This window comes from Ornithodoros turicata, chromosome 1, assembly GCF_037126465.1.
Source record: "Ornithodoros turicata isolate Travis chromosome 1, ASM3712646v1, whole genome shotgun sequence".
NCBI lineage: Eukaryota > Metazoa > Arthropoda > Arachnida > Ixodida > Argasidae > Ornithodoros > Ornithodoros turicata.
The window spans coordinates 186,474,539-186,498,662 of NC_088201.1; the positions used below are offsets into that span (position 1 = coordinate 186,474,539).

General features: G+C 46.9%; 1 protein-coding gene and 2 long non-coding RNA genes across 3 annotated transcripts; all 3 read right to left on the reverse strand.

Moving 5' to 3' along the window:
- Window positions 1–678: 678 nt before the first annotated feature.
- LOC135391764 (uncharacterized) lies at window positions 679–1,644 on the reverse strand. Its single transcript, XM_064622197.1, has one exon. The coding sequence runs from the start codon at window positions 1,642–1,644 to the stop codon at window positions 679–681; it is 966 nt and encodes a 321-aa protein (XP_064478267.1).
- A 20,803-nt stretch (window positions 1,645–22,447) lies between these two features.
- LOC135374117 (uncharacterized) lies at window positions 22,448–23,187 on the reverse strand. The gene is made up of 3 exons (XR_010416764.1): window positions 22,863–23,187; window positions 22,613–22,777; window positions 22,448–22,537 (listed from the first exon to the last, which is right to left on the reverse strand). It is a non-coding gene; the product is annotated as an uncharacterized LOC135374117 (long non-coding RNA).
- A 38-nt stretch (window positions 23,188–23,225) lies between these two features.
- Window positions 23,226–23,752, reverse strand: LOC135374123 (uncharacterized). Its single transcript, XR_010416768.1, has 3 exons — window positions 23,709–23,752; window positions 23,564–23,605; window positions 23,226–23,499 (listed from the first exon to the last, which is right to left on the reverse strand). It is a non-coding gene; the product is annotated as an uncharacterized LOC135374123 (long non-coding RNA).
- Between the last annotated feature and the right edge of the window lie 372 nt (window positions 23,753–24,124).

Consider the following 24,124-nt stretch of genomic DNA (forward strand, 5'->3'; position numbering starts at 1 on the left):
CAAATATGGTGTCACTAAATTTCTCGAAATCACTCCACAGGCGTTGCAAAAAGTATAATTACATAATATGTGACGAAGGAACGGAGCGATCACTGAATCGGAGAACGAACATATGTTTATTGCGCGCGCTGCACCTCCTCTTTTATACGTCACAAATATACATAATGCAATACAGACATATCACAGGGTCTCTCTGCAACAAGCCACTTCAGAAGGAGGCATGCCTTGTGACGTGCTTTCAAGTATCATGAAGCTTATATTTCAGGCTGTCTTTAAATATTTGCGCGGTTTCTTGGCATTTCAATGTGGATTTCTATACAACGTTTACGGGAAAGCAATTTCGGTGTTCAGCACCTCGGAGGACCTGAAAATAATTGATCAAATGTGAATCCTGCAATCCCGGTTTCTGTAGTAACGTACTAACTACCTTCGCAGAAATACGAGTATTCTTGTTCTTACCAGTGCGCTCTTGCTTGGTGTATATCCGGGTATCCGGAACTGGTGTCGATAACAGTTGTGCAATAGAAAATCGCACAAGAGTTCACGCACCCACCCAAGCTCCCGCTCCCGTGTCGACGAGAAATCTTGCGTTGGTTATCTTGTCCCGAATAAAGAACAGGCGGGTCCCCGAAACACCAGCTGCTGCCGCCCTCAGTTGCTGTCTGGACCGTTTCCCGGCTAGCTGCACGGGGGCTTGCATTTCTGTGCCCTGCCGCCGAAGTTAAAGTGGTGCCAGCAAAACGGGCTGTCCTCCGAATGTACGGGTGAGGGGAAATGGCGATGGCTGGAGTAACGGCGCCGTCGGGTATCTTGGCGACCGACGGGAGAGGGGGACCTGCCGCGGGTGGAAATGCCAGCCATCATTGCCGTTAGATTCGCCATGGCGGCGTTCATGTTCTGTAACGTTGCTGTCATGGCTGCCATTGCAGCAGGTATGCCAGAGAGGTCGATGTCAGGACGCGCAGGACGGGGCGTGTGGCCAAGGGAGGCGATGGTAGCCGATGCCTCCGGCGAGTTGTCAAGTATACGGTCAGCAAGCTTGGCAAGGTCGTCTAAGGAAGTGCTGCCTGCCGCAGCAAGGCTGCGGCGTGCTTCCGCGGGCAGACGTTGGAGAAACAGTTCTTGGAGAAGCGTTGAATCTAGAGTGGCGTCGCCAGCTAGAGCTCGCATCCGTCGAAGAAGCTGGGTTGGCTTGTGGTCGCCGAGCTCTTCGTTGGTGAGAAGCTGCTGCAGGCGACGTTGGGAAGACATTGTCGTTCGGGCAATTAATTCGGTCTTGAGGGTGTCGTAGGGCTCGTCGAGGGGTGGTTGGAGAATAATATCGCGGATCTCCGCCGCGGTATCGGCAGGCAAAGCCCCAAGGACATACCCGTACTTGGTAATCTGCGACGAAATGTTTCGGGCGCAAAATTGAGCATCGGCCTGGGCGAACCATAGCTGCGGGTCGTGAGCCCAATAAGGTGGTAGACGCAGGGACAAAGTTTCTTCTACGGAAGGTAGGGGAGTGGTGGTCAAGCGGCCTGACGTGTGCGGGGCCAGGTCCGGTTGGTGCTGAATCGGAGTGTTCATACCAAGTTCAGTAGCAGTAGTAGTCAGGGAGGAGCGAAGCGTTGGCATTCGAAGCGGCGAGACAACGCAGGGCATTCGCCGTCCGGGTCACCAGAGATGCGGAAGCCTGAGTAAACGAGTCCACAGTAGACTCAGACAGAAGGGGAATAACAGTGTTTACTGCGCGGTGCCACTTCGGCAGTGCCCGAAAAGAACAGACAGCTCGAGAGAGAAGAAGCAGTCCTCAAGGACCGTGACCATCGTTAGATGGCGGTGGCGCTACGAGGTCGATCTTGTCCAGGGATGGTGCTGCGGCGAGTTGGGCATTCTTGATGTGGGTGGTGATTGCTTGGTGGGTGGCCTTGGGGTCGTGTGGGGTGTCGATGCAACGAATGAGGTTATAGGCTTGCAGCGCTAGTCGATCTGCAAGTTCGTTGCCGGTGATGCCAACATGGGGTGGGAGCCAGTGGATACTGACCTTGAAGGAGTGTCCCTCAAGGGCCTCAATGACATCTCGGATGTATAGTGAGAGTGTGCCCTAAGGGTCAGGATGCTCAAGACGGCAGAGTGCAGCACGGTAGTCCGAGGGGATGACTACCTTTTGTGCTGGACTGGCTGCCAGGCGCTTTGCTGCGTTGAGGATGGCTATTCGTTCCGCCGTGGTGGAAGAGACATGCTTCAAGAGGCGGCCGTTACAAGTTGGGCCCAGGGAGGGGACAGGATATACTGCTGTGCTGGATGCGGGTGACGACGTCACAGAGCCGTTGCTGAAGATCCTAAGGAAGGCCTTTGAAGTGTTCCCCTAATCGGTTCAAGGCAAGGATATTATGGCATGCACTTTATGGTATTGGAAGTCGCCTGTGCTGCAATGCACACACAGTAGTGAGCCCGGTAATCAGACAATCAACATGGAGGGTGCCTAGAATTCCTCGCACAGAAAGCATTGCCACAAAGCTAGGCCAGGGAGATTTTCTGAAGCTTTGGAACCTCTGGCATTGGCTAGTGGTGAAGGGAGACATGAGGCTGAGACAGAATTTATTGCTTTGGGCATGATTGCTGTTATGCTCACAATGGTTTAATAAAATATTAAATTGAGTTGCCTAATGAGGCGCCATTAAATGGTCAGCAGTATTACGTTAAAATTCAATGGCACCTGTGTGACAGGCCAAAAGGACTTTGCCACAAGTTAGTGGTAGCCTGTGTTAGTCCTTCCACTTTTTGCAATCATATTTTATACTTTCTTTTGTTGAAGTCCAGTAGAAATTTTGCAAAATGGTATCCTGTGGCCTTAACATGATATTTGTTGTCAAAATTTTTGTTCAAAAAACGTTTGCATACAAAAAAACTTGATCGATTGACGCCCCCCCCCCCCCCATTAACGTAATATGAAATGTAAATGCCAACAACTGATGTGTTGTGGAATTTTAAATATTATGCAGGTGATCTTGAATTTTGATCTCGAGCTGCTGCTTTCAGGATTCTCATTGGGCACTGTCTATATATCCTAACTGCTGTCGGCATCTCTATAATGTGGAAACGGCAGGAAGTTCATACCTGTGCCACGATTCCGTCGCATTATTAGTTCGTGCACCACGGTTCCCGTGTCGGTTCCATATCGGTGGGGAGTATTGGCCGTCCATTCACGAATTTTGAAAGTACGCTACAAATGCCCCTATCCCTGCACCTGGGGAGCAGTAGCTTTGAGTAGTCCCCATGTCATGCGCACAAAAGCGACTGGCACAAATGCCAAGCTTACAGTCTTTCTCACAAATACACGTACATTTTCATTTTGTGTGTACGTTTCTTCTAGCCCACAGGCCTGGACGTTGCGCCATACAGCGTGCCCATAATAAAAATGGCACCCCCTATGCCGGGCAGCGTATTTCCAAACCCGCTCCTGTACAACAGATCGCCGCCACCGCCTCCAGTTACGCGCCGGCGGCGGTGTACTGCGCATTCCGGCGGCGGCAGAAAACCCTGAAATGTCATGGCGGCCGCTATATTTGTGTTCGGAGCGTGTTACTGGACGGCTAATGAGTGAGAAGCAAATGGTAGATGTGTTTAGGTGTCTTTGGATGACGATAAGCAATGTACAAGTTCTTCGAACATTTATGTGCCTTGCTTTTGAGAACATGAGACCACGGATAGTCAACGTTTTCAGTGATAGTGACGTTGTGCTGCTGCTTCGTGTCTCCGGTTTGCGATGGCATGAATGCCCATTGTCATTCAAATTATTTTGAGAAACATAACGTGAACAGTGAAAAACCGAATTTAGGTTAGAGCTTTGTTGTGTTTAAGCACCTTCGATGGACTGTGTAGCAACAAGTGTGTGCGTGTGTCAATCGCGTCGTAACGTTCTTTACTGCAATTATTTATAGTGACCGCTCTCTGTGGAGTTGATGAGGAACGTTGGAATTCAATTATTAAAGAAATAAACCGTCGTCGAATTATGACGTGGTCATGGCGTACCTGCAAAAACAGCAAGACTAAAGTCTGTACGTAAAAGGCGAAAGATCAATACGATCAGATTTTTCTTTTTTTCTGCCAATAAATTCCCCCCCTCCTCTCTGTACGTAGTGACGTAAACACAACAGTGAAGTGTGTACGGATACGTTTCGAAGAGCCTGCAGATTTTCTTTAGTGCCCTGATATACACAAAACACAATACTTTGGTTACATGACAGTAACAGAAGTTCATCAGATAAATCAGAAGCAAATATTAAACAAAAAATGAGCGTGTGCACCACACTTTTGTAATGCAGCGTGCAACTTTTTCGTGTGCACATTGACATTGCACGTTGGCAGCACATTATGTAAAATATCCATTTACACTGAAGTGCAGTATGTACTAGACAAGTTAGAAGTTAGTGTTGGTAATCTGAGACTTGTAGTTATATTTGATTACCTCAGTTTGGTAAATGCCTAATATTAGCATCGGACACTGGACAACCTTTTATATTTACGCTTGCTCGTGCAACAATGGCCTACTCTCATTAGATGTCCTGAAGCTCCCTGGCAGGACAATTTGCTGAAAGCCATAATGCTGTACAAATTCATCACGGTCCCTTTGTGGCCTTTTACAACAAGCCAAGACATGACTTTTGGCATGGCAAGTTTGGCGTTGTGGATGAGAATATTCTCAATATTTTGTACAAAACTTCGTTTTAAAAATTACTGGTGGGTGTTTTCAGAGCTTATCGGATAAAACCAAAGCCGTATCCGTAGTCATGCGATACCACCATCATTAATGTGCCGTGTTGTCCCGTCATACTGAGATAATAAAAAGTTACTGTAGTGGCAAAATAGGGTGAAGGCTGTTCAAGCGTGGAGGGTGTGTGCAGTAAATGAGAAGGTTTACATACCAAAACAAATGTGCAGGTACTATGATATGTATGTAGTACATGCAGGTACTATGATACACAGCATCCTGTGGCACTTAAACCTCAATTTACATGTATACGTGTATGTGATGTAAGCAAGCAGTGACATGATGGTTTGTGTATGATCAAGATGAGGTCAAGTGAGTGTGTGAACACCGGTATTCGATATTTTTTTTAGTTAACCCCTACGCCGTCTACATACTCGCTGTCGGTGCGCCATATGTGCTCTGCAGTTCCGGGCCGAAACTACTACTTACATGTTGACTACGACTACATTGTTAGCAACACTTTCACCATAGGAACACCCTTCGTTGCCGTCTGCTCCAGATTGGCTGTAACGACTTTTCGTTTGCCGCTCTCCTTGGCCTTATCTTGCACCCCAACCAGTGGGCTGTCACTGCTGCTCTCCTCGGTTTTCTCCGAGTCTCAGGGCTCGTGAACTACATTCGACGTTGTTCTAGTGTCTCTTTCCTTCTTTTTCTTTCTTACCTTTTCCTTCTTCTTCTTTGCAGTTTTTTTTTTTTTTTTTTGCATAGCAAGCCGGCTCTTTGCCTGACTAACTTTAAGTATTTATTTTCTTAGTAAACATAACCCCCCCCTCCCCCTATGCCTTGACTAGTAAACGTGTGGACCTAAAGGTTTGTTTGCCCACTGTCTTCATTGCTGGATAATAATAACCTGAGCACAGATTTACACGAACATATACGTATGTTCATGTTGCTCATGCTCAAGCTTGTTTCTTCATGGGTTTCGTCCACCACCTAGACTGCGTTTACGCTAGTTTATCAATCACAAACGCCTTAGCTCCATGATTTATATCTGTGGCGCAAGTATCATTTGCTGTGTTCTGCAGAATGAATGCGGCTTTATTTTACCATATTATCCCTAACAAAATACTAACTTAAAAAAATAGGATCTTGGTGCATTACTTTTGTACCACAAACAATGCAAAACAGTGCACGTATTAAGGATTTTTACTGCATATTTCGAAGATTTTCAGTGCATAGTTGCATGCATATTTTGGCAGTGTTTAGTGCACATTGATTCATGCTCTAATAATATCAACAAGGATCAGTGTTGGGGTAACTTATTATTGTAAAGCTACCTTCCTTTATTCAGAGAGCTGACAAGAAGCTGACTACATTGCGGGTCCCCCTGTATACTTTTAAACCTAACTCGTCGCTTTTGAGTTCCGGTAACTTCTTGAAAAACTTGTTCCTTTTTAGGCTATTTTGTCAATGTAACTTCGGGTAAGTTCCAAGTTCCTTTTGAGCCCCAACATTCCCACAAGAAGAAAATCCACCAGATCCCTGTCTTGTATTGTATTTCCTACATGATTCAGAACTGACAGCAGAAGGGATGCTGATAATTTGACCGAAGCAACCAGCGAGACAAAGTACAACGTGACGTAATGCACTGAACGCAGGCACTCCTCAGTGTTTGATGAATTCCTTGCTATTGAGAGTGGGATATCAGAAGGAAAATCAAGAGGGAAGCTCAGCAGAATTAATTTACGTGAAATGCATACAAAGGGGCATGCAGGTTCACTTGGAGAGTGACAAAGGGCTGACTGTGGAATGTGCAGTGGAAATGACGCTGCGAAGATACACAGGCAGATCCGAAATTAAAGACACATAAGATACGAAGCGAAAGTCTAATTAACTGACTGTAGTTAACATCACAAATGTCCATTAAATTGTATCTTTGAATATTCATCGTGGAATGTGCAGTGGGGCCATGCGCTAAAGCAGAATATCAAGTAATGTCTTATCTAACTACACAATAATGAATTGATAAAAAACAATGCACATATCTCTCCAAACAACAAAAAGTATGAATGGCATTCCTCACTGTGAGGTAACGCAGCATGTTTCATAATGTCATCGTGATGTGTACCTATAGTCTTGTGTTGTCCTCTTCGTATTGTGCGTTCCTCAAACTCAAGGAGATGTTACCTCGTTCTATGGTTTTATGGTTTCTGTTTTTGCTGGTAGCCTTCCATTCTGTTTTATTTTGTTGCTATTTGGTACACTTGCTGTATTTGAACATACCAATGTTTGTGCATATTATGCATGCTATTTTTCCTGTTCGTTGCCACAATTACCTGCTTGGAGTCAGAAGTACTGAATAAAAACACTGATCAGGAGAAAAGCTCAGTAGATTCTTAGTTGTAGTACACCGTACAGTTTTTCAAAACTAATAGTTACGTAAGATAGTGCAGTGTCTCCACTTATAACTAGTGAACATGATTTTTATGTCAACGTGAAAGAGGCCAACAAGTATCAGCAAACAAGTCTAAGCAGAGTGAAAACGACATCATCTGAATGTATTAACAGGACTCCATTTCACAGCGAATTATAAGTGGTAAAATACCACCCGAATCACACATCCCCTCGAACCCGAAAAGTTAGGACGCACAGGTGTCCATACACAGAGAAGTGTTATCTCTTGTGCATGTACTATGTACAGACTTCAGTACATACGGTACGTCTGTTTTTGAGATGCGCCATGACCATGTCATAATTCGACGACGGTTTATTTCTTTAATGACTTCATTCCAAAGTTCCTAGTAAACAGTTTCAGAGAGAGTGGTCGCAATGAAGAATCTCAGTAAAGAACCTTACGACGGGATTGGCAAGCGTTATTTTTCATACTGCTACACTCCATACACACAACAAAGCTTTTGCCTATTTGGTTTTTCACTGTTCGCACTTCGTTTCTCAAAATAATTTGAACGACATGGGCATTCATGCCATCGCAAACTAGAGACACGAAGCAGCAGCACATCGTCACTTTCACTGAACACGTTGACTATTCATGGTCTCACGTTCTCAAAAGCAAGGCACATAAATGTTCGAAGAACTTGTACATTGCTTATCGTCATCCAAATACACCTAAACACATCTATCATTCACTTTTCACTCATTAACCGTCCAGCCGTCCACACGCTCCGATAACAAACAGTGAAACATAGCAACATAGCACAGCCAGCCGCCATGTTCAGGGTTTTCTGCCGCCGCCGCCGCGCTAACTGGAGGCGGCGGCGGCCGATCTGTTGTACAGGAGCGGGTTTGGAAATACGCTGCCGGGCAGACATGAACACAGCCTGCAACGCATCAATGAGCGCTTGCTCGAAGTCGCTCCTCGTCAAGTCCAAAGATAATGCAAGGTCTCGATTTTGCATTTCCTGCAAAAGCCGTCGAAACGCACGTTCGTAGGTGTCCCAGCTCCTACCCGGCATCAGGAAGAAAGCTACAACTAGGTGCTTGCCATCCTCGTGGACACTAATAGTCAATATTGGATAAAAAATATGTGGACAGGTGAAGAACGTGCCATCCACGAAAACCTCACGGCTCTCCGCAAGCAGAAGAAGGTGCTCTTCAGTGGAGAAGCACAACGTATGTTGGCGATTGTTCTCCACACTGAAGAGCAGAAACCTCCTCCCGTTCACAGTCTCACTGTAGTGACCACTCAGCTGAAGATATGCAGCAGTTTGTGGCAAGGCTGCCTGATTCCTCTTCTTTTCACGGTAGATTATACCACGGTCTCTTGATAGCTTTCTGGTCATGCAGCTCCGTCAAAAAGTTGGCCTAGGGACAACGGGAGCCGCGTGGTGGCGCCGCGATCGCAACGCGGTAGAATCTCCCGCGAAAGAAAGAGAGGACTCCGACTTAACGTAACAAATAACAACTTTAAGCAGACGTTTCGCCTGTCATACGACGGGCATCATCAGTGCAAGACTGAGCGAGAGAGCCAACAACCAGTCGCTACTTAAGGAGATGACAGTATCGTTCGGGAAGGGGGCCATGGTTTTTGTTACAATGCAAGGGATCAGCGCGTATGTGCCACGATTCCAGGAGCTTCCCCGGTCCCCATCTTTGCTCGCGTGACTTAAGTAGCTTAAAGTCGTTCCGTAGCTTAAAGTTGTTATTTGTTACGTCAAGTCGGAGTCCTCTCTTTCTTTCGTTATGTCATCTCCCGGCTTTTGGAGTATTTTCGAATCTCCCGCTCGGGCCAGTCATGGGAACGGCAGATGCAGTGTTGTTTTTGTGCTTTTCCAGACACCCTACGAGAAAATTATTTGTTGCAATGGTTTCCTGCTACGTTGCAGCAACTATAATCGAGTAATCGTTTTCTGTTCGGCATTATGCGGAAAGCTGCTGGCGACCACTTCGAGCGGCACGGATGTATTGTCGCGAGTCTCCTATTTTCAAACCCTCAACCGGAGATTCTAGCGCAGTTTATGTGCATAGCGCACGGTGGTAAGGTGATCCGTACTTTACTTAGCTGGTACAGTACCTCTTACAGTTAATTGCGGACAGTTGCTGCGCCCATGACGGCGTACTAATTGACGCGATCGGCCGATCGCAATCACACCAGTCCTTTCACGAGGTACCAGATGAGCTACTCTCAATTGTTGCCGCGAAGCTTATGAAGACAAAAAGTATAGCGTCTAAAAAGATCCCGACTGACAGACATGTCACGAAATTTAACCGCTGTGTCCTCGTCGTTCATATCTTGTTTTAGTCATCTACCGTCTCGACCTCATTTCTTTTACGGGACTGAAAGGAACCGCCATGTATCCGACGTGCTTGCGTGAATCAATCTCGAGCGGCCTTTTTATCCTGCCATGCTAAACAACTTTAATAATGCGTACTTTATTTAGCGTGTAAAGGACTTTCTACAGTTAATCGCAGACAGTTACATGAACACTTAGAGGCCGCGTTCACATGTAGCAACTCGGTAGCTCCACCCACAAGCAACCTTGCGGTGACAGGTGAGTTTGGGTTCGAATCCAACTGGTGGAGTCTTTCCCTTATCAACCGTTTGTCAAATCATAGTCTTTTTTTTTTGCGCGAATAGATCAATATTTCCTTCTAGAATAGCAATTGACATATTTTCGTGACGTTCGTAAAAAAAGAAACAAGTCATTTCTGAGCTGTACGTGCAGGATTTGAACCTGCGAATGCAAGAACGAAATCCTCCACGCCCTCGGGAGCCACGTTAAAGTACTCCTCTCGCTGATTGGCCAGCGTGCGAGCAACTTTCCGTTCGAGGAGCGATTAGAGCAACTCGAGTTGCTGGAGGATGCCGGTGTCGGCGTGTCGGCCGACTGCCAATAACTCCAAAGTTGCTCATAGTTGCTGGGAAAAGCTGACCCGTGTGAACGCTGCCTTAGTATTTGGCGCGATCGCTAGATCGCGATTACACGATTATTACAAATGTTGACATCCCTGGGAGCCAAATCAGCTCAAAAGCCCTAGTTGCATGAGCAATTTTCTTTGATATTCTATCCATAAAAGCACTGAGTTCGTTGTTGGTGTCTACGGCAGACGCTTTCTTTTTACGGGGCTGTTTCCCGGGCATCGTTGTCTGGCGGAACGGCTTCGCAGTTTCGGCGTGCTCAGATACGAAGGCAGCCGTCGAATATGCACGGCACTGCATCTTATCGAAGCTATGACTTTCCACGCTTTTGTGCAGCACTTTATCGCCGTTGATGACGAGTTCGTCGTGCCATACGACATCGCTGTGGTCAAAGTGCTTCCCGCAGACACGTGTGAGGGTCAAAACTGAACTGCCCACCATAAATGCGATGGACGGCACGTTTCCACTTCTCACGCTTGTCGGAATACGCAGGAAAAGCGAACATGTATACCTTACCACCTCCCGAATAAGCAGAGCGACATTTGGTAACACAGTATGCCTCTGGCATGCTGCTAGCACACGGCTATAACGCGACAACAGCCGAAAAACGTGTACTGCAATGGGAGGCGCAGCCGTCTCTCTCCCGCGTTCCGATGGCAGCGCCAGCACGCGGGCGCTCCGGTCACTGGGCAAAGCTTCCCCATAGAGTTACGAAGCTGCGTGACCAGGAAGCTATCAAGGGACCGTGATTATACCCTGTATGGCGTTGTAGGAGGGCAGACTCTGGGGTACGTCATCACCAACCTGCAAGTGAATGGCACCTGTCACAACACCAAGATAGTTCCACTTGCATATTTAGAACTGTATGTCACTGTAGCATTTATTGCTTCACCATTCTTTGTTTTTCTGTGCCTCTATTCTGTCTTTGTGTGTGGATGCATGTGATTTTTGTAGTATGGTTTTGTAGGTATTTGCAGTATTGGTATTGTTCTGTCGTAATTGTTTTTGTGGTATGTCTGTGTGTACTTACTTTATTTCTAATGGTCAAGTTTTGTTCGTGTTGGCATCTGCAATTGTTGCTGTGTATTGGCATTTTGCATCACAGAAGATGTGGACTCATGAATCTACTATGTCACTTTTTGTGATGCTGTGGAAATAATACTTACGTGTTCTCTGTCCAGCGATACAAGCATCTGCTCGTAAACGTCAGGGGCAGGCAGGTGGGGTTCCTCACGCGCCCGGTCTTTCAGCCTTGCCCGCAGCCTGTCTTCTGTTGCACAGGCAACTACAGGAGCGTGGTTGTGATCCCCTCGAACAGAAAAATTCATGGTATGAGAAGTGTTGACCCAGTTCAGGTATGTGTCCAACCGACTTTCAGCTCAAGATGTACCACATTTTCTGGTGTATAACCTGCATGTTATACACACTGAAAGAAAGAGTTGCAAAGAGGCAATGTGTGTTTTCTACTAGTGTGTGCTTCACATTGTGTTCTTCCTTTATTCGTTATATTTTTTATAGAAAGCTATGACATCAGCGGAGATGCTGTGATTCAGTTTTTGATATCAAGGCAGTTGTCCTCTAGAAGACAGTATGTACAGCTCGGGACAAAAGTTTACGGAACACCCGACGACCGTACTTTTTCTTCGGTTCGACAGCCTAGCCGCCGCCAGAGGCGGGTGAGTTCACTGTTTCGGAGGGATGGAAGGGTGCGCTGTTGGCAACACACAGTGGTACCTTCCGCTTCCGTGGCACACCCAAACGACACCGGAACGTCCACTGCGTTTCGCTAACAGTGCACACTTCCAGCCCTCCGAAACAGTGAACTCACCTGCTTCCAGCGGCCGCTAGGTTATCGCACCAGAGAAAAAGTACCCCGTACTTGTGTTCCGTAAACTTTTGTCCCCCCCCAACCTGTAACTAGTAAATAACTCATTACCTAAAATTTCCTCATTAGCTCTGCAATTGGGGGACTTAGGATAAAGGCGATCCTTCATAGTGAGAGAGAGTCCTCCATGAAATTCGTTCCACCTTCTAAAAACCTTGAGGCGAGTGCGTACATTGAAATATCCATTGCCAAATATTGCTATGCGAATCAGGCAAAATCACATAAACCAGATGCGCTGGGGGAAAAAGGCAGATGCGTTGCAGATGCGTTTGTCTCCTTGTTTTAAAGGGACTGTCGCATCCGGAACCATGGGTTACGAACCCAATACCAATGTGTTCGGTACACTACAACGAGCCATTTGCCAAATTTTCTCCTTCCAAAACTGTCCAGGTGATGAGGAATCGAATTTCGGAAATTCGAAGATCCGGTTTCGTTTTGATCCTCGAAAGCGCCAGCGCCAACAATATCGTGACGCAAGGTGGAATCTGGCTAATCCGCGGTGAAGGTCGCTGTCGTCTGCCGCCATCTCCGGGGCTGCTTTATTTTTTTCCTGCACGTCGCTCCTATTCGCATGTGACACTTTCTAGTGACGCGGATACTCTTTGTGAATCCTAAGAATCTGTACGCTTGCATCCTTCGCGTGAGATGTCGTTTGGAAACCGACGCAGCATTCTTGACTCCAGGAAATCTTCCTTCGAAAACCTCGATGTTTGATTTCACACGCCTAGGGTACAGCTACAGCCAGACCCCAGACGGAGCGAAAGTTGGAAGCAGCTACATCACTAGCGGGTATCCAGATAAAGCAAGGAGTGTTCATGCTGTCCGTGTACGCTCCTCGCATTTCACCGATAATGTGTACCTGGATGAGAACATCATGCAAGTGCAACTTGGATTGACACAGAAAAGGAAAGACCTGGAACTTGACGGCGTTCCGACAGTGTTCCACGGACAAAGGGAGCCAACAACTTCGACAGTAAGTCACAATGTCTATGTAGTTTCCCAATCGGATCTGTCACTCTTGCGCGTCAGTAACTTAGCAGCAAAAGACGAAATCGGTACAACACAACGTATCCCATAACCTATGATAAATAAATAGATAAATAAAATACAATAAACAAGTAAAAGAACACGATGTCAGTCACATAAACGTGATTGGCTTTTCTCGTTGTCGGACGCGTTGTCATGAAACTTTCCCTGTTACTGAACCCGTGACTTTCGTCTCCTTTTGTGGAATGTGGTAGACATAATTGGTTTTCGTGTGTATTACAGCTGCAGGCAGCTCGACACGGTCAAGCGCAAGTGGTTAGTATATAACTTAGGTACATATAATGTGTTTACAATTTTTGGACACAGAACAATTCGCGAACTATGAACCCCGATCACTAAAAGGAAGAGCTGACGCTGCTTGTGTGCTGGCGTTAGAAACAGGCACTATATACAAGCAGTACCTCTGTCCGTAACATAAGCGCCATAAACCACTTCCCAGTTTCCTTTTATCTCGCTGTTCGTCACCTGTTTGTGTGCTGTAAGGCTGCGGTTTTTGCGGTTGTCGTAGCCAACTTGAATGCACTTTTGACGTTCTGTGTTATAGAAGGACTAGGTGCTGCTGATCCAAGTCCCATCCATACATGAAACGGCATCAAACAATGTACGTGTGTGCACGACAATTTTGCTGAGAGACCTTGTTTTTACAATAAGGCCTTTACGACGCCTCTGACAAATTGGGATCCTCCAGAACAGTGCTTTCTTCATCAAAGTTCAACAAGTAAAGAGAATGACGTCATGGCTTCTACTGACATCTCACTGCTATATGCCAAGACAAAATGACTTGAAAGAAGGAAACGAAAAACAAAGAAAAAAAGGTCCCTTTCAGGTCCACCGAAATGTTTGTGCAGAGGCTGACAACAACAACTTTATTGTGAGATGATGAATGATGCTGATGCAGCGTTGAGATTAAACACTTGTTTCCTTTTTTGCAATGCTACACATTACTGCTGGTTAAATGTAAAATGATGCACCTACCTCCAGACATTAAAGGGGCTCCCAGAGATGTAGTGTCAATTCAACAGAAAAGCTGCGTGGTCTACGAGGCACTGTCACAGAAGCATTGGCCAAATTTGCTATCCTGTGAGCTTTGATAGGATATGCCGTAGATAGTAAGAGGCCTCTTACTGTAAAAGGGAGGTGCATTATTCGAGTAGTGGAGTCTCAGGCGTGAGGGTCATTTCAGGATGTACTAACCCTTCCACAATTATGCACTTGGTTGTGCCCAGAGATCGATCCAGATGCCCCCTTTTTTTTTTCATGTGTACCACTGTTGTAATTTAACCGCAGCCCCAAACTTTTGGTAACACCTCGCAAGCTTAAGGTTCTCGGTAAATTAGTGATTGTGCGTTTGGAAAAGGTAAGTGCAGGTGGAACTCGTCTACCCCATGTTAATTACCCGAAGTTCATGAAATCGTCCAGAAATGTGAGGAACACACAATTCTAGATTTTCATTGCAACTGAAGTACTTACGAAGCCATTTTTTGTGTGTTTTTTTTAGTCCCCGTTTCAGATCCCAAGGGGCATTGGCAGTGTGGTGCACGCTGATAACTGTCTGTGCATAGCAAATAATAAATATCTGTGCATGAAGAATTGGATGCGGACTTGTGCAATGGCTCTTGAGTGGACAACACTCAGTCAACACAAAGATTTATTCACATTTGCGTAACTTGTTGCCTGTCAATAGACAAGAGTTAATGCTCTGCCAAGGGCCTCTGAAGTTACAGTCTTGAAAGCTCTTTTAGAAACAGTGGTGCTAAAAAAATTGGATCAATGACAGGTATCAACATTAGTTTTGCTGTATCAAGGCAGAACAATCTTCCGTGGGAATGACAAATTGTGGACATTCCGAGACAGATGTATCACTTACTATGATAACGACGTGTAACTGTACCATTAGTGAGTTCTGAAACATTACCTGAAATTATTTGACGTGTTATATTCCTCCCATACCGTAATACTGCCAACGATAAGAAGCATTACACTGCCATTAAAAGTATAACTGTCACTTATGGCCAGGGTTGTTTATTGCTCCTGCATATTTCTTTGCACTTCTCGGGATTACTGTGGTAACACAGATTCTGTTACTCACTTCTCAATTGGAAACTACACAAATCTATTATGCTGTAGGTGTGAACAGGAAATGAGGCACACTAAAGATGATAGCCCTGATAAGACCGGGATGGAAAAATGTTGGGGAATCATGCGGACGACACACCCAGGCATCCGTCGTCTGTTTTCGTCTGTCCAAGGAATCTCCACACTCAGCTTGTAAACACACAATAAGCAGTGAACCTGACGTAGCTGTAAAAAGAAAGGACACTTTCCTAAACTTGTAGCACAGTAATTTGCTGACAATCATTCTAATTCTAACCAGGCCCTTGAGTTGCACAGTTGGTAAGAGCCTTCGTAACTTTCATGGGGCATTCGTCGTGTGTGCAAACAACGGCGACAACTACGAAAATAAGGATTGCTCAACGTGCCTATCTATCGTGGGTACAGTAGGCGAAGACTGTGATCGTCGCTGCAATACTGCGGTGGATACACCACCAGAAGTTCTGGTCGAAGACAGAGAGAACAAAGTGTGATGCGTGCTTACACTGTGCTTTGCCGTCATTGCACAACTCTGCCACTTCACCAGCACTGCAGCATATAGGTACTCATCCGGTTCCTGCGGAGCACAGACGCCGCACAAACACTTGGATTGTTTCCTGCGTCGTAGTGAATGTCACGGGATCAAGTATTGAGCACTCCGATCATGAACGTACCTAAGGCAGTGGTCCTGAGGTTCGTTCTGTTGCGCTAACGCTGCTGCGGCACGTACATCACCAGCGACTTGCAAAGAAAGCGGATCCGTCGAATATGGGCCGTCATCAAACATGTATATTCGTCACGGGAGCTATTACTAAAGGCATCTGAACAGCACGATTCGCCACTTCCGTGTTCCGAGTCCGCCATCTCCGTATGTGCATTCGCTTTCGCCTCCCTGACCTTGCTCATGCAAGCTGAAAGCCGCGGGGACTCCTCTGGCTCACCGCGTTCTTATTGGTCAGATTCCTTGTGACGTTGCTAAAGATTCTCAGCACACTCTTAAAAAAAGGGTTTACTTTAACGGGAGACTTCGGAACAAACACAAAAAATAAAAGCTGAATGTTGTGTTTGGGACATAATGCCCCACTGATACCTTCCCTAAACTTTGTTTTCCTCCTTTGTTTGTATTACGTCAGAATATGAAGCATTTGAAATCGAAACCATGTTGCGGAGAGAAGGGCGAGAGGAGTTCCCTTTCTCATTGCTCCTCCAGCTGAGGCCGTGACGTCATACTGCACCCTCCTCGGCGTGTAGTCTGCTTGTCCGTCCGAGTTCGGCTGTTCTGCTCTGTGCGACGTGCTGCATTAAAGTGGGCAATAATGGAGTCATTTAGCGCATCAGACTATGACTCCGCAAGCGACAGTGATGACCGAAGCAACTTCTACGTGAATGACAATGTCTTTGTGCGGCGCGTGCTTTACGCGGACGCGGAGTCGCCGTTTTCCACAGATCCGCGTCCGCCTTCGAACGCGATCAGCTAATGTTCGCGGTTGCTCGCGAATCGTTGAATGTTCGCGAATGCAGCGGAGTGATCAGCGGATTCCTCGTCCGACATGTCCGATCGCTCGGACACAGCCACGTGGTATGTAATCTGAGCTGAATGCTCATTTGGATTGCAGCATAACCCGCTTTTGCGTTCTGCCTTTCCTTCTGGTGTACACACAACAGGTGTTCCTGCGTCCTGTGCCGTCCACAAGATGCCGACGAATATTTGTGCTGCCGGGAACTGGACAAGGTGACCGCGCTCATGGACGAAGAACCCTCGGACTGCATAACGCAGCATGAGCTGTTTCCTGTCATGTGTTTGTACAGGAGGCAGCTCGAGGTGCGCTGCAGGTTCCTCAGACGTGAGGCCCCCTTGTACATGGAGCGTAGCGGCGGCCGCGACGATCACAGGTACAATACGTTTTCCACCAAGCGTGGACTCTAAAACCGGGGAAGAAAAAAAAAAAGAAAGGAAGGAAGCAGACATTTCGAACTGTATCTGATTATTCCTAGCTGTGAGCTTAGAAGCAGTGAACTGTTTGTGTTTGCATAAACCTACTGTTATGGCATTGCTACTACTGAAACGTTCAAATGGAGCAAAAAACCTTTGAAGTAATCTTGAAGGTACTAGTTACAGAAGTCTAATCCACCCAGGCACAGAACCCTGTTATGCTGCAGCAGATTGTAGCTTACTGTGAATTACTCTCACTATACAATGCTCTGTTGCCTAGCCTGTCAGACAGTGGTTGTATTTCCAATTCACACATGTGCATACTGCGAAGTCCAGAGCCCTGCGGCACACCGCATACAGGGAGTTCGTCGTTCTCGTCCATGGAATGGTTCTTGGCCCCGGCCAGAGGAGGAGGATTCCTGGGTGTGCGCTGCGACGCATACGAGAGGCGTTCCCATCTGCTCAGTACACCCATTTTCGGTGGACATAGGTGAGGGCATTTTTTCCTCCTGTTGACACCCGCCTACGCTTACAAGCCATCTTCCATGCTGTTATAATATAAGTGTAGCCGAGGATTTCGTGGAAATGCACAATTGTTAGACATATTATCAGGGCCTGACTTTTTAGGGTTATATCTGATTACACCCGATATTTACCCCCCCCCCCCCCGATTCAAATCAGGAAAAACGAGGTTTAACCCGATATTTCCTCGAAAACTGCTAGACCAGGGGGATCAAAAGCCATCACAACTAACACAGAGCTTTGGAAACAGCATTGTAAATGCGTAAAAATGCTCTTACAGACTGTCAAAACAGAGATCCGGCTGCCTCTTACATGCATGGACCCTGTGTCTATTGATGTGCCATGTGTATTACGCCGAGTAAACAGATGGTTTACACCGGACTCAACCCGATTCAACCAGAACTGGGTTAATCAGGCGCAGTTCAATCCGATTACACCCAAATTATTGAAGCAAAATATGACCCAATATTTATCCCCCTGATTTTGCTGATAAATAAAACCCGAAAGAATTGGGCCTTAATTATAATGGTATTTTGGGTATTGTAAACGAGCTTCTAAGGAAAATGAACACAAGACCACAGACTTCCTGTTGCATAGTTGTGCACAATTTCTTTGCAGAGGCATGAGTGCAGTTGCTTTTTTATTGGTAACGGCTCTCGTGGTTGTAGCCTGTATAACTCCACGCCTGCCGGCCAGTTGTACATACACATACCATGTAGGGACAGCCAATTCTTACAAGAACAGTGACAAAACAGGTTACTTGAGCCCTATATGATCTTGCCTCAATTGGTCATGGTGTGGACATTGTGATAGTGTGACATTGCTATTTCAGACCTGACAGCAAATATGCGTGCTAGCATTATAGCATGAAGATGACCACGTATGGTCGAAATGGCCATGGATGACAACTGTGCCCCTCCGGTCTCTCTTGCAATGTCATTCTGTGCAGTGGGGCCAAATGTCGAGAAGCTGGGAGGCCCATGAAGACGTCCAGAGGGCACCACCATTGCTCGGGGCATGTTCAGGAGGGCACCATTTATTTTGTCCATGTGATGTGCCTCCTGGAGTGTATTGCTCTGTGGTCAAAATGTGCACAAAATAAATAAGAGCAACAGCAACCAAAAGCGGTCCAGCAAGCATGTGTATATCGTCTCATGAAGCTCAATGCAACGTCATTACCAGGACATAAAATTATACAGTAAAAGACTGCACTGAGATATGCAGTAAAAAATGCGGCCCAGACGTTTTCGTATGATTAATGCATGTTTCGACATTATTCGGGAAGGTAGGGCAGTGTCATTGGATCACAAGCACGCTGTTGACGAGGCTGCGAATTTAGGTGCAGTAGGGAAAAAAAGGCTGGATGCAAATATGTAAGCGAATTGTAAAAATCTCCACTGAAATATGCAGCAAAATGTAAAGCCGGCACATATTTGATGCATTTTATGACAGATAGATGTTCTTGGGTATATGTTGTTCCAGCTAAAAAATCGTGACTATGCAAACGATAGTAATTGAAAAGAAGGGAGGAGATATGCAGGAAAACATAAAAAAGCCATGATATACAGAGCCTTGATCCTGAGGACAGACATGGTGAGACAACCACATGGAGACAGCGAAAAACCAGTAATAACGATATATTTGGGTCACGACACAAGAAGAAAAGAGCGGGACAAAAGAGGGTCGCTACGGAAGCCTTACCCACACAGCTGACAGTTGTTAAAATTGAGACAAGCGAATTTTCCAAGAAGCCGTCTCAATTGTACCAGAACGGTCTACTATGTCAGTAGGACTTCTGTAGCTGTACGTCTATTACTGCACCCTTTTCTTTGTGTCTCGTGACCGAAATAAATTGTCATTTCTGGTCTTGAGCTGTCTCCGCGTGGCTGTCTCTCAGGCTCAAGGTTCCGTAGATCATGAACGTTCACCAGCTTGCCACAATTTGCTCTTGTTATTTCTGCACAAAAAGCCAGAAGACTCAGGACCAATGCAAGAGAACGGCCAGTGACCTTGATTTGTACAATCTATGTACTTGTAACGGAAAAATAAACTCCAGTGGTCGACCAACGTAGTCTCCGCAGTGCATTGTTTAGTGCAAACCCATAGATGCAAGTATATGCACGATGGCCCCAAAGCTGCTCTATCCTCCTAAATACGCATTATCATGCATTATAAAAGTCATGCTATAATGTTCATGCAGCCCTAGAATATGCAAATATACACTCCATTGAGCTTGTGCATGTCCATAAACGAAATATGCAGAACGCGCAAATCCGAGGTTTGCTCATTACCTTTAGCTGAAAAGGCGGCTAACATTACTTGCACCGAAACGAGAATAATGTGCAGAGACTGCTGCTTCCAAGTCTGGATTATCGCCATACTGACTAGCAAGGGTTGGCCTGCTCGTTCGTGGATTGGCTTCAGCTGCTTCTCGGTATGTTGGCCACTTTTCCAAGCACTGGAACAATGAGGAAGAGAGTCCATCCACGTAGCCTGAAATTAGATACGCACCAAGAGGTAAATGAATGGAAAAAGGACAAGTACAGTGGTAGCCTGATTTTGACTCATCATGACACCTAGGAACCAGAAGAGTGTAATATAAACACTGGGTAGCTGTCCCAGCCCAGCCTAATGACCTTCACTTCACCGCGCTAAGGTGCACGTGACACAGGAACATGTACTAATCATTAAAACGAAGGAAAACAAACCGTATGATGATGGTTCCTTTATTGGGACGACTACCCACTGCTTCTTGGGCTTCGATGGCTTCAATGTGTACCTGCTGTTGCCCTCTTCATCCCTGAGGACTATTCGTTCTGAGTTGTGGTTATAATGGAGGGCTGCAATCCTAGTCCTGAGAGGTAGGAAAGAGGAGGCTGTTGTTTCCTCTACAGATAACAAGGTCATAGTGATAAACTTACCTTGCTATCATCCCGTCATACGAGTAGCTTGTTGACTTGGGCGCAAAATGGATCACAAGGCTATGAAATGCCTCAAGTCCGCTTGTCTGTACCCGTGGAGACAACTTAGGAATGTCGCTCAGCAGGGACTTGGCCATGACGACCTCTCGGAGCTTGCAGCAGCTCTCAGACCGTTCACAGAATACGATTTCAGTTATCATTTCAATAAGTAATACAGTACGTAACATGCACTGGAATATCTCGAACTGGCTCTCCCCACAGAAAATTTCAGTCATTTTTGGGGGGTTACCTTCAGCGAGCCATAGCCTTTCACCAAGGTCTCCATGGAAGCACACAGGATGGAGATGACTTGGGTGCACATGGATGTCAGCAATGTGCGGGATGAGAGACGTCCATCTTGCCAGCAGAAGCTCTCCGGCATCTTCACTAGACCGAGCGCACCAGTAAATCTGCCTAATGATGGTTTCGCAGCAGAGGCCCAGGTCCTTGCACCGCTTAGACTTTGCAGCTTCCGTGATTTTCTTCTTTACACCTGAAAAAAATGAAAGGGCACAGCCTCTGCTTGTGATATAATAAGAAAGAAAGAATGAAATCCAAAATCTGGAGAATGTCGTTTGAGGGCATATCAACAGCATATGTGGCGGCCCGTGTGTGATGACGAAGACGTGCCTCTGCTGCCACGCGCTACGGCGCTGGCACGGCAGTTCTACCGGCACCGTCCTAGCGTGAGGCCACGACCATCTGCCCGCTGGGACATTCCATCACCGCCGGTCAGGACTCATGTAGAGGAACTCCACCTCCTCTACATTTGGTGACCCGAACAACGAACACCATGTTCGGCATAATTCGGCCAAGCACCATCCCAAATTACTGCAAGCCCACCTCCGAAGGTACGGTGCAACGTTCTACCGAGGAACCGCTAGGCGACGACGTCAATTCACCGCGGCTCCACTCATCGCAACGCCCGACCGCGCCACACCATGGTCCTACCCACCTTACCCATCTACCCAGATCACGTCGCCATGGTCTCGCACTCTGCGTCACGTCGCCACACGCTTCACGATGGCACTCCTCGGGCTACCACCAGCGGCACCTTCCCGAGCATCACGCTCCTGTACCGGTCGCGGTACGTCGCTGTCGACCGCGCCACCCGCATCTGCTACGCCAGCGGTCAAGGAACCCTGCCCGCCTCGCCTTCCCACCTGGCTTTTGTGCAACATAGTGGCAGTCCAGTCCATCCAATTGCGGTCAAGGGGCACCGGGACCAACGTTCCACCGGGGTCACGCACGGAGGCCACAGTGAGTTTTACTCCCGGTCTCCACGTGCTTCACGATGGTCCTCCCCGGCACTCTCCGTGGTGACAACCCTACGAGCTCAACGCTCACGAACCGGTCGCGGTTCTGTCGCCCCACTCTCTTATCACTTCGGCCTACATGCATGCTCTCCGCTTTGGCCCGCCCCTGGAACCCTCCCGGCCAGCTCTTGTCCGCACCGTTCAGCCCGCCACTTCTGCCCACTCATCACAAGGCGCAAGACCAGCCGTCCCTGTACTGCGTGTCGCCCGTCTTCCTCCTCTTCCTGTATCGACGCGGAATCTCAACCGCCAGCTCTACACCGCTCCGCGTCTGAGGGGGGGAGTGATGTGGCGGCCCGTGTGTGATGACGAAGACGTGCCTCTGCTGCCACGCGCTACGGCGCTGGCACGGCAGTTCTACCGGCACCGTCCTAGCGTGAGGCCACGACCATCTGCCCGCTGGGACATTCCATCACCGCCGGTCAGGACTCATGTAGAGGAACTCCACCTCCTCTACACATAGGTTACGGAAATGACGCCAACGCTTTTGAACATCAAGTCCGGTGACTATATTTATGCATACCTTTCGCAACGTGCCAAACGTCAAATCGGTGCTTTATTTGACTGCAGCTGTCCCTGAGCTAGCCTTTTACACCTGCATGTCGGTCAGTGATAAGCATGTCAATGTTGACACCTTTCTCCAGACGATACTCGAGAGCCAGTTGTAGGCCCCTTTTTTCCATCCGGTTGCTACAGCCAACTTCAGGTGACTGAACGGAATGTATGACAGAAAGGAAAGTGTCAAATATCTACACGGACCAATATTTTAGCATCCAAGAGGCTACCGTCAGTAACTCGAAGTGCAAGATCCGATTTGATGGGGCTTCAAGCAGTGTGTAGGTCCCCATGAATGCGTTGTGACCGGTGGAATCACATCTTCCATCGCCAGCAAGGACTGCTTGTCTTTGCCTCACGTTGTGGAGAAGGTCAGCTTGCTCAGCCCTCCATGACTGTAACAATTTATAATTTTGTTCAATGTACACCCAGAAAAAAAGTCCCACTGCCTCAAGCTATGATCACTGCATGAGTACTCACAGCTTCAATAGCGGGAAACAAGTAGCAGCGTTGGATCTGGAAATACTGTGTATACTTGATGCTGGCAAGTCGCATGAAGTTGAACAACCTGAGCATTTTTGCACGGCTGCATCCAGCAAACCAAATTGCAGCACTCATGACAATGTTGCCAAGCGGCTTGTCACCGACCAGTGGCTGGCTGCACGATATCATTTCATGGCCCTCAGGGCAGGTCACGCAGGCACGCAGCATTGACCCTTTACACGTGAAAGTCACCTGTGTACGGTTCGTTAGACATGTTTGGCAAGTCTTCAGCAGCTGGACAAGACACGATTCAGCAACCATGTACATGACGGCAATCTGTGCTTTTAGCACTTTCATGCCTGTGAATGAACCAGAAACGCCATATCAGTAATTAGTAATCACTCGTGGCTTGCTAGACATACGCCACGTCGCACATCGGCAAATTTGGTATGGCGATAAAATGCCACCTGGCACTACAACGTTAAAATAAAATAGGTGAGAGCATACATAAACGGCAGTATTGACATAACACACACAAGTCCTCGTACAATGTGCCACTTTATCAGAAGCGGAAGAATACCTGTTGGTTTCATCAGCAGTGACGTCACTGGCGGCAATGCTGTGTCGCTGTGGCCTGGAATAATGGGCATCCGCAATATCAGTATGGGAACATTTGTGGCAAATATTTCTATACTTACTGTTCCAAGTCCTCTTGAGCATCATACGAACTTGCCATCATCCTGGAAAATGAAGGAACTGTGAACTTGTGGCTTTTGCCATGAACGTTCAAAATCATTGCTGACTTCTAAACATAACGAGAGTGTGAAGCAGATGATGACATACTCTTCAGTCTGGTTCGGCTGATAGATCGTATCAAAGGGATCCACAAACCTACATTTCAAAAGCAGAAAAAATGCACAGTGATGCGGACAAACTATTACCTTGACATTGCACACATGACATTTTTTTTTTTGAAATGGTGCCTCACAAAGCAGTCGATAAAACGAAGTCGGTCTACTTTTGCGGCCCTTGCACTACAAACTGGTGCTACATCAAAACTAGCACCTGTATCTGCAGTGCTCACATAACTCAAGTAGGAGAAAAGTATCCCTCGCTCATTTATTTTATTTTTCTATTTACGAAATGCTCTGTATTGATGTAAAAAAAAAAAAAAACACTATGCTGGAGACAGAAAACACAGACACAGCTTACCCCTCAACGTCGTCTTCATCAAGTGGCATGGGGTCGTGAGTGGCACC

Excerpts from the sequence above, each read along its gene's own strand:
- LOC135391764 (XM_064622197.1), bottom strand. The coding sequence starts at position 1,644 with ATGCCCTGCGTTGTCTCGCCGCTTCGAATGCCAACGCTTCGCTCCTCC.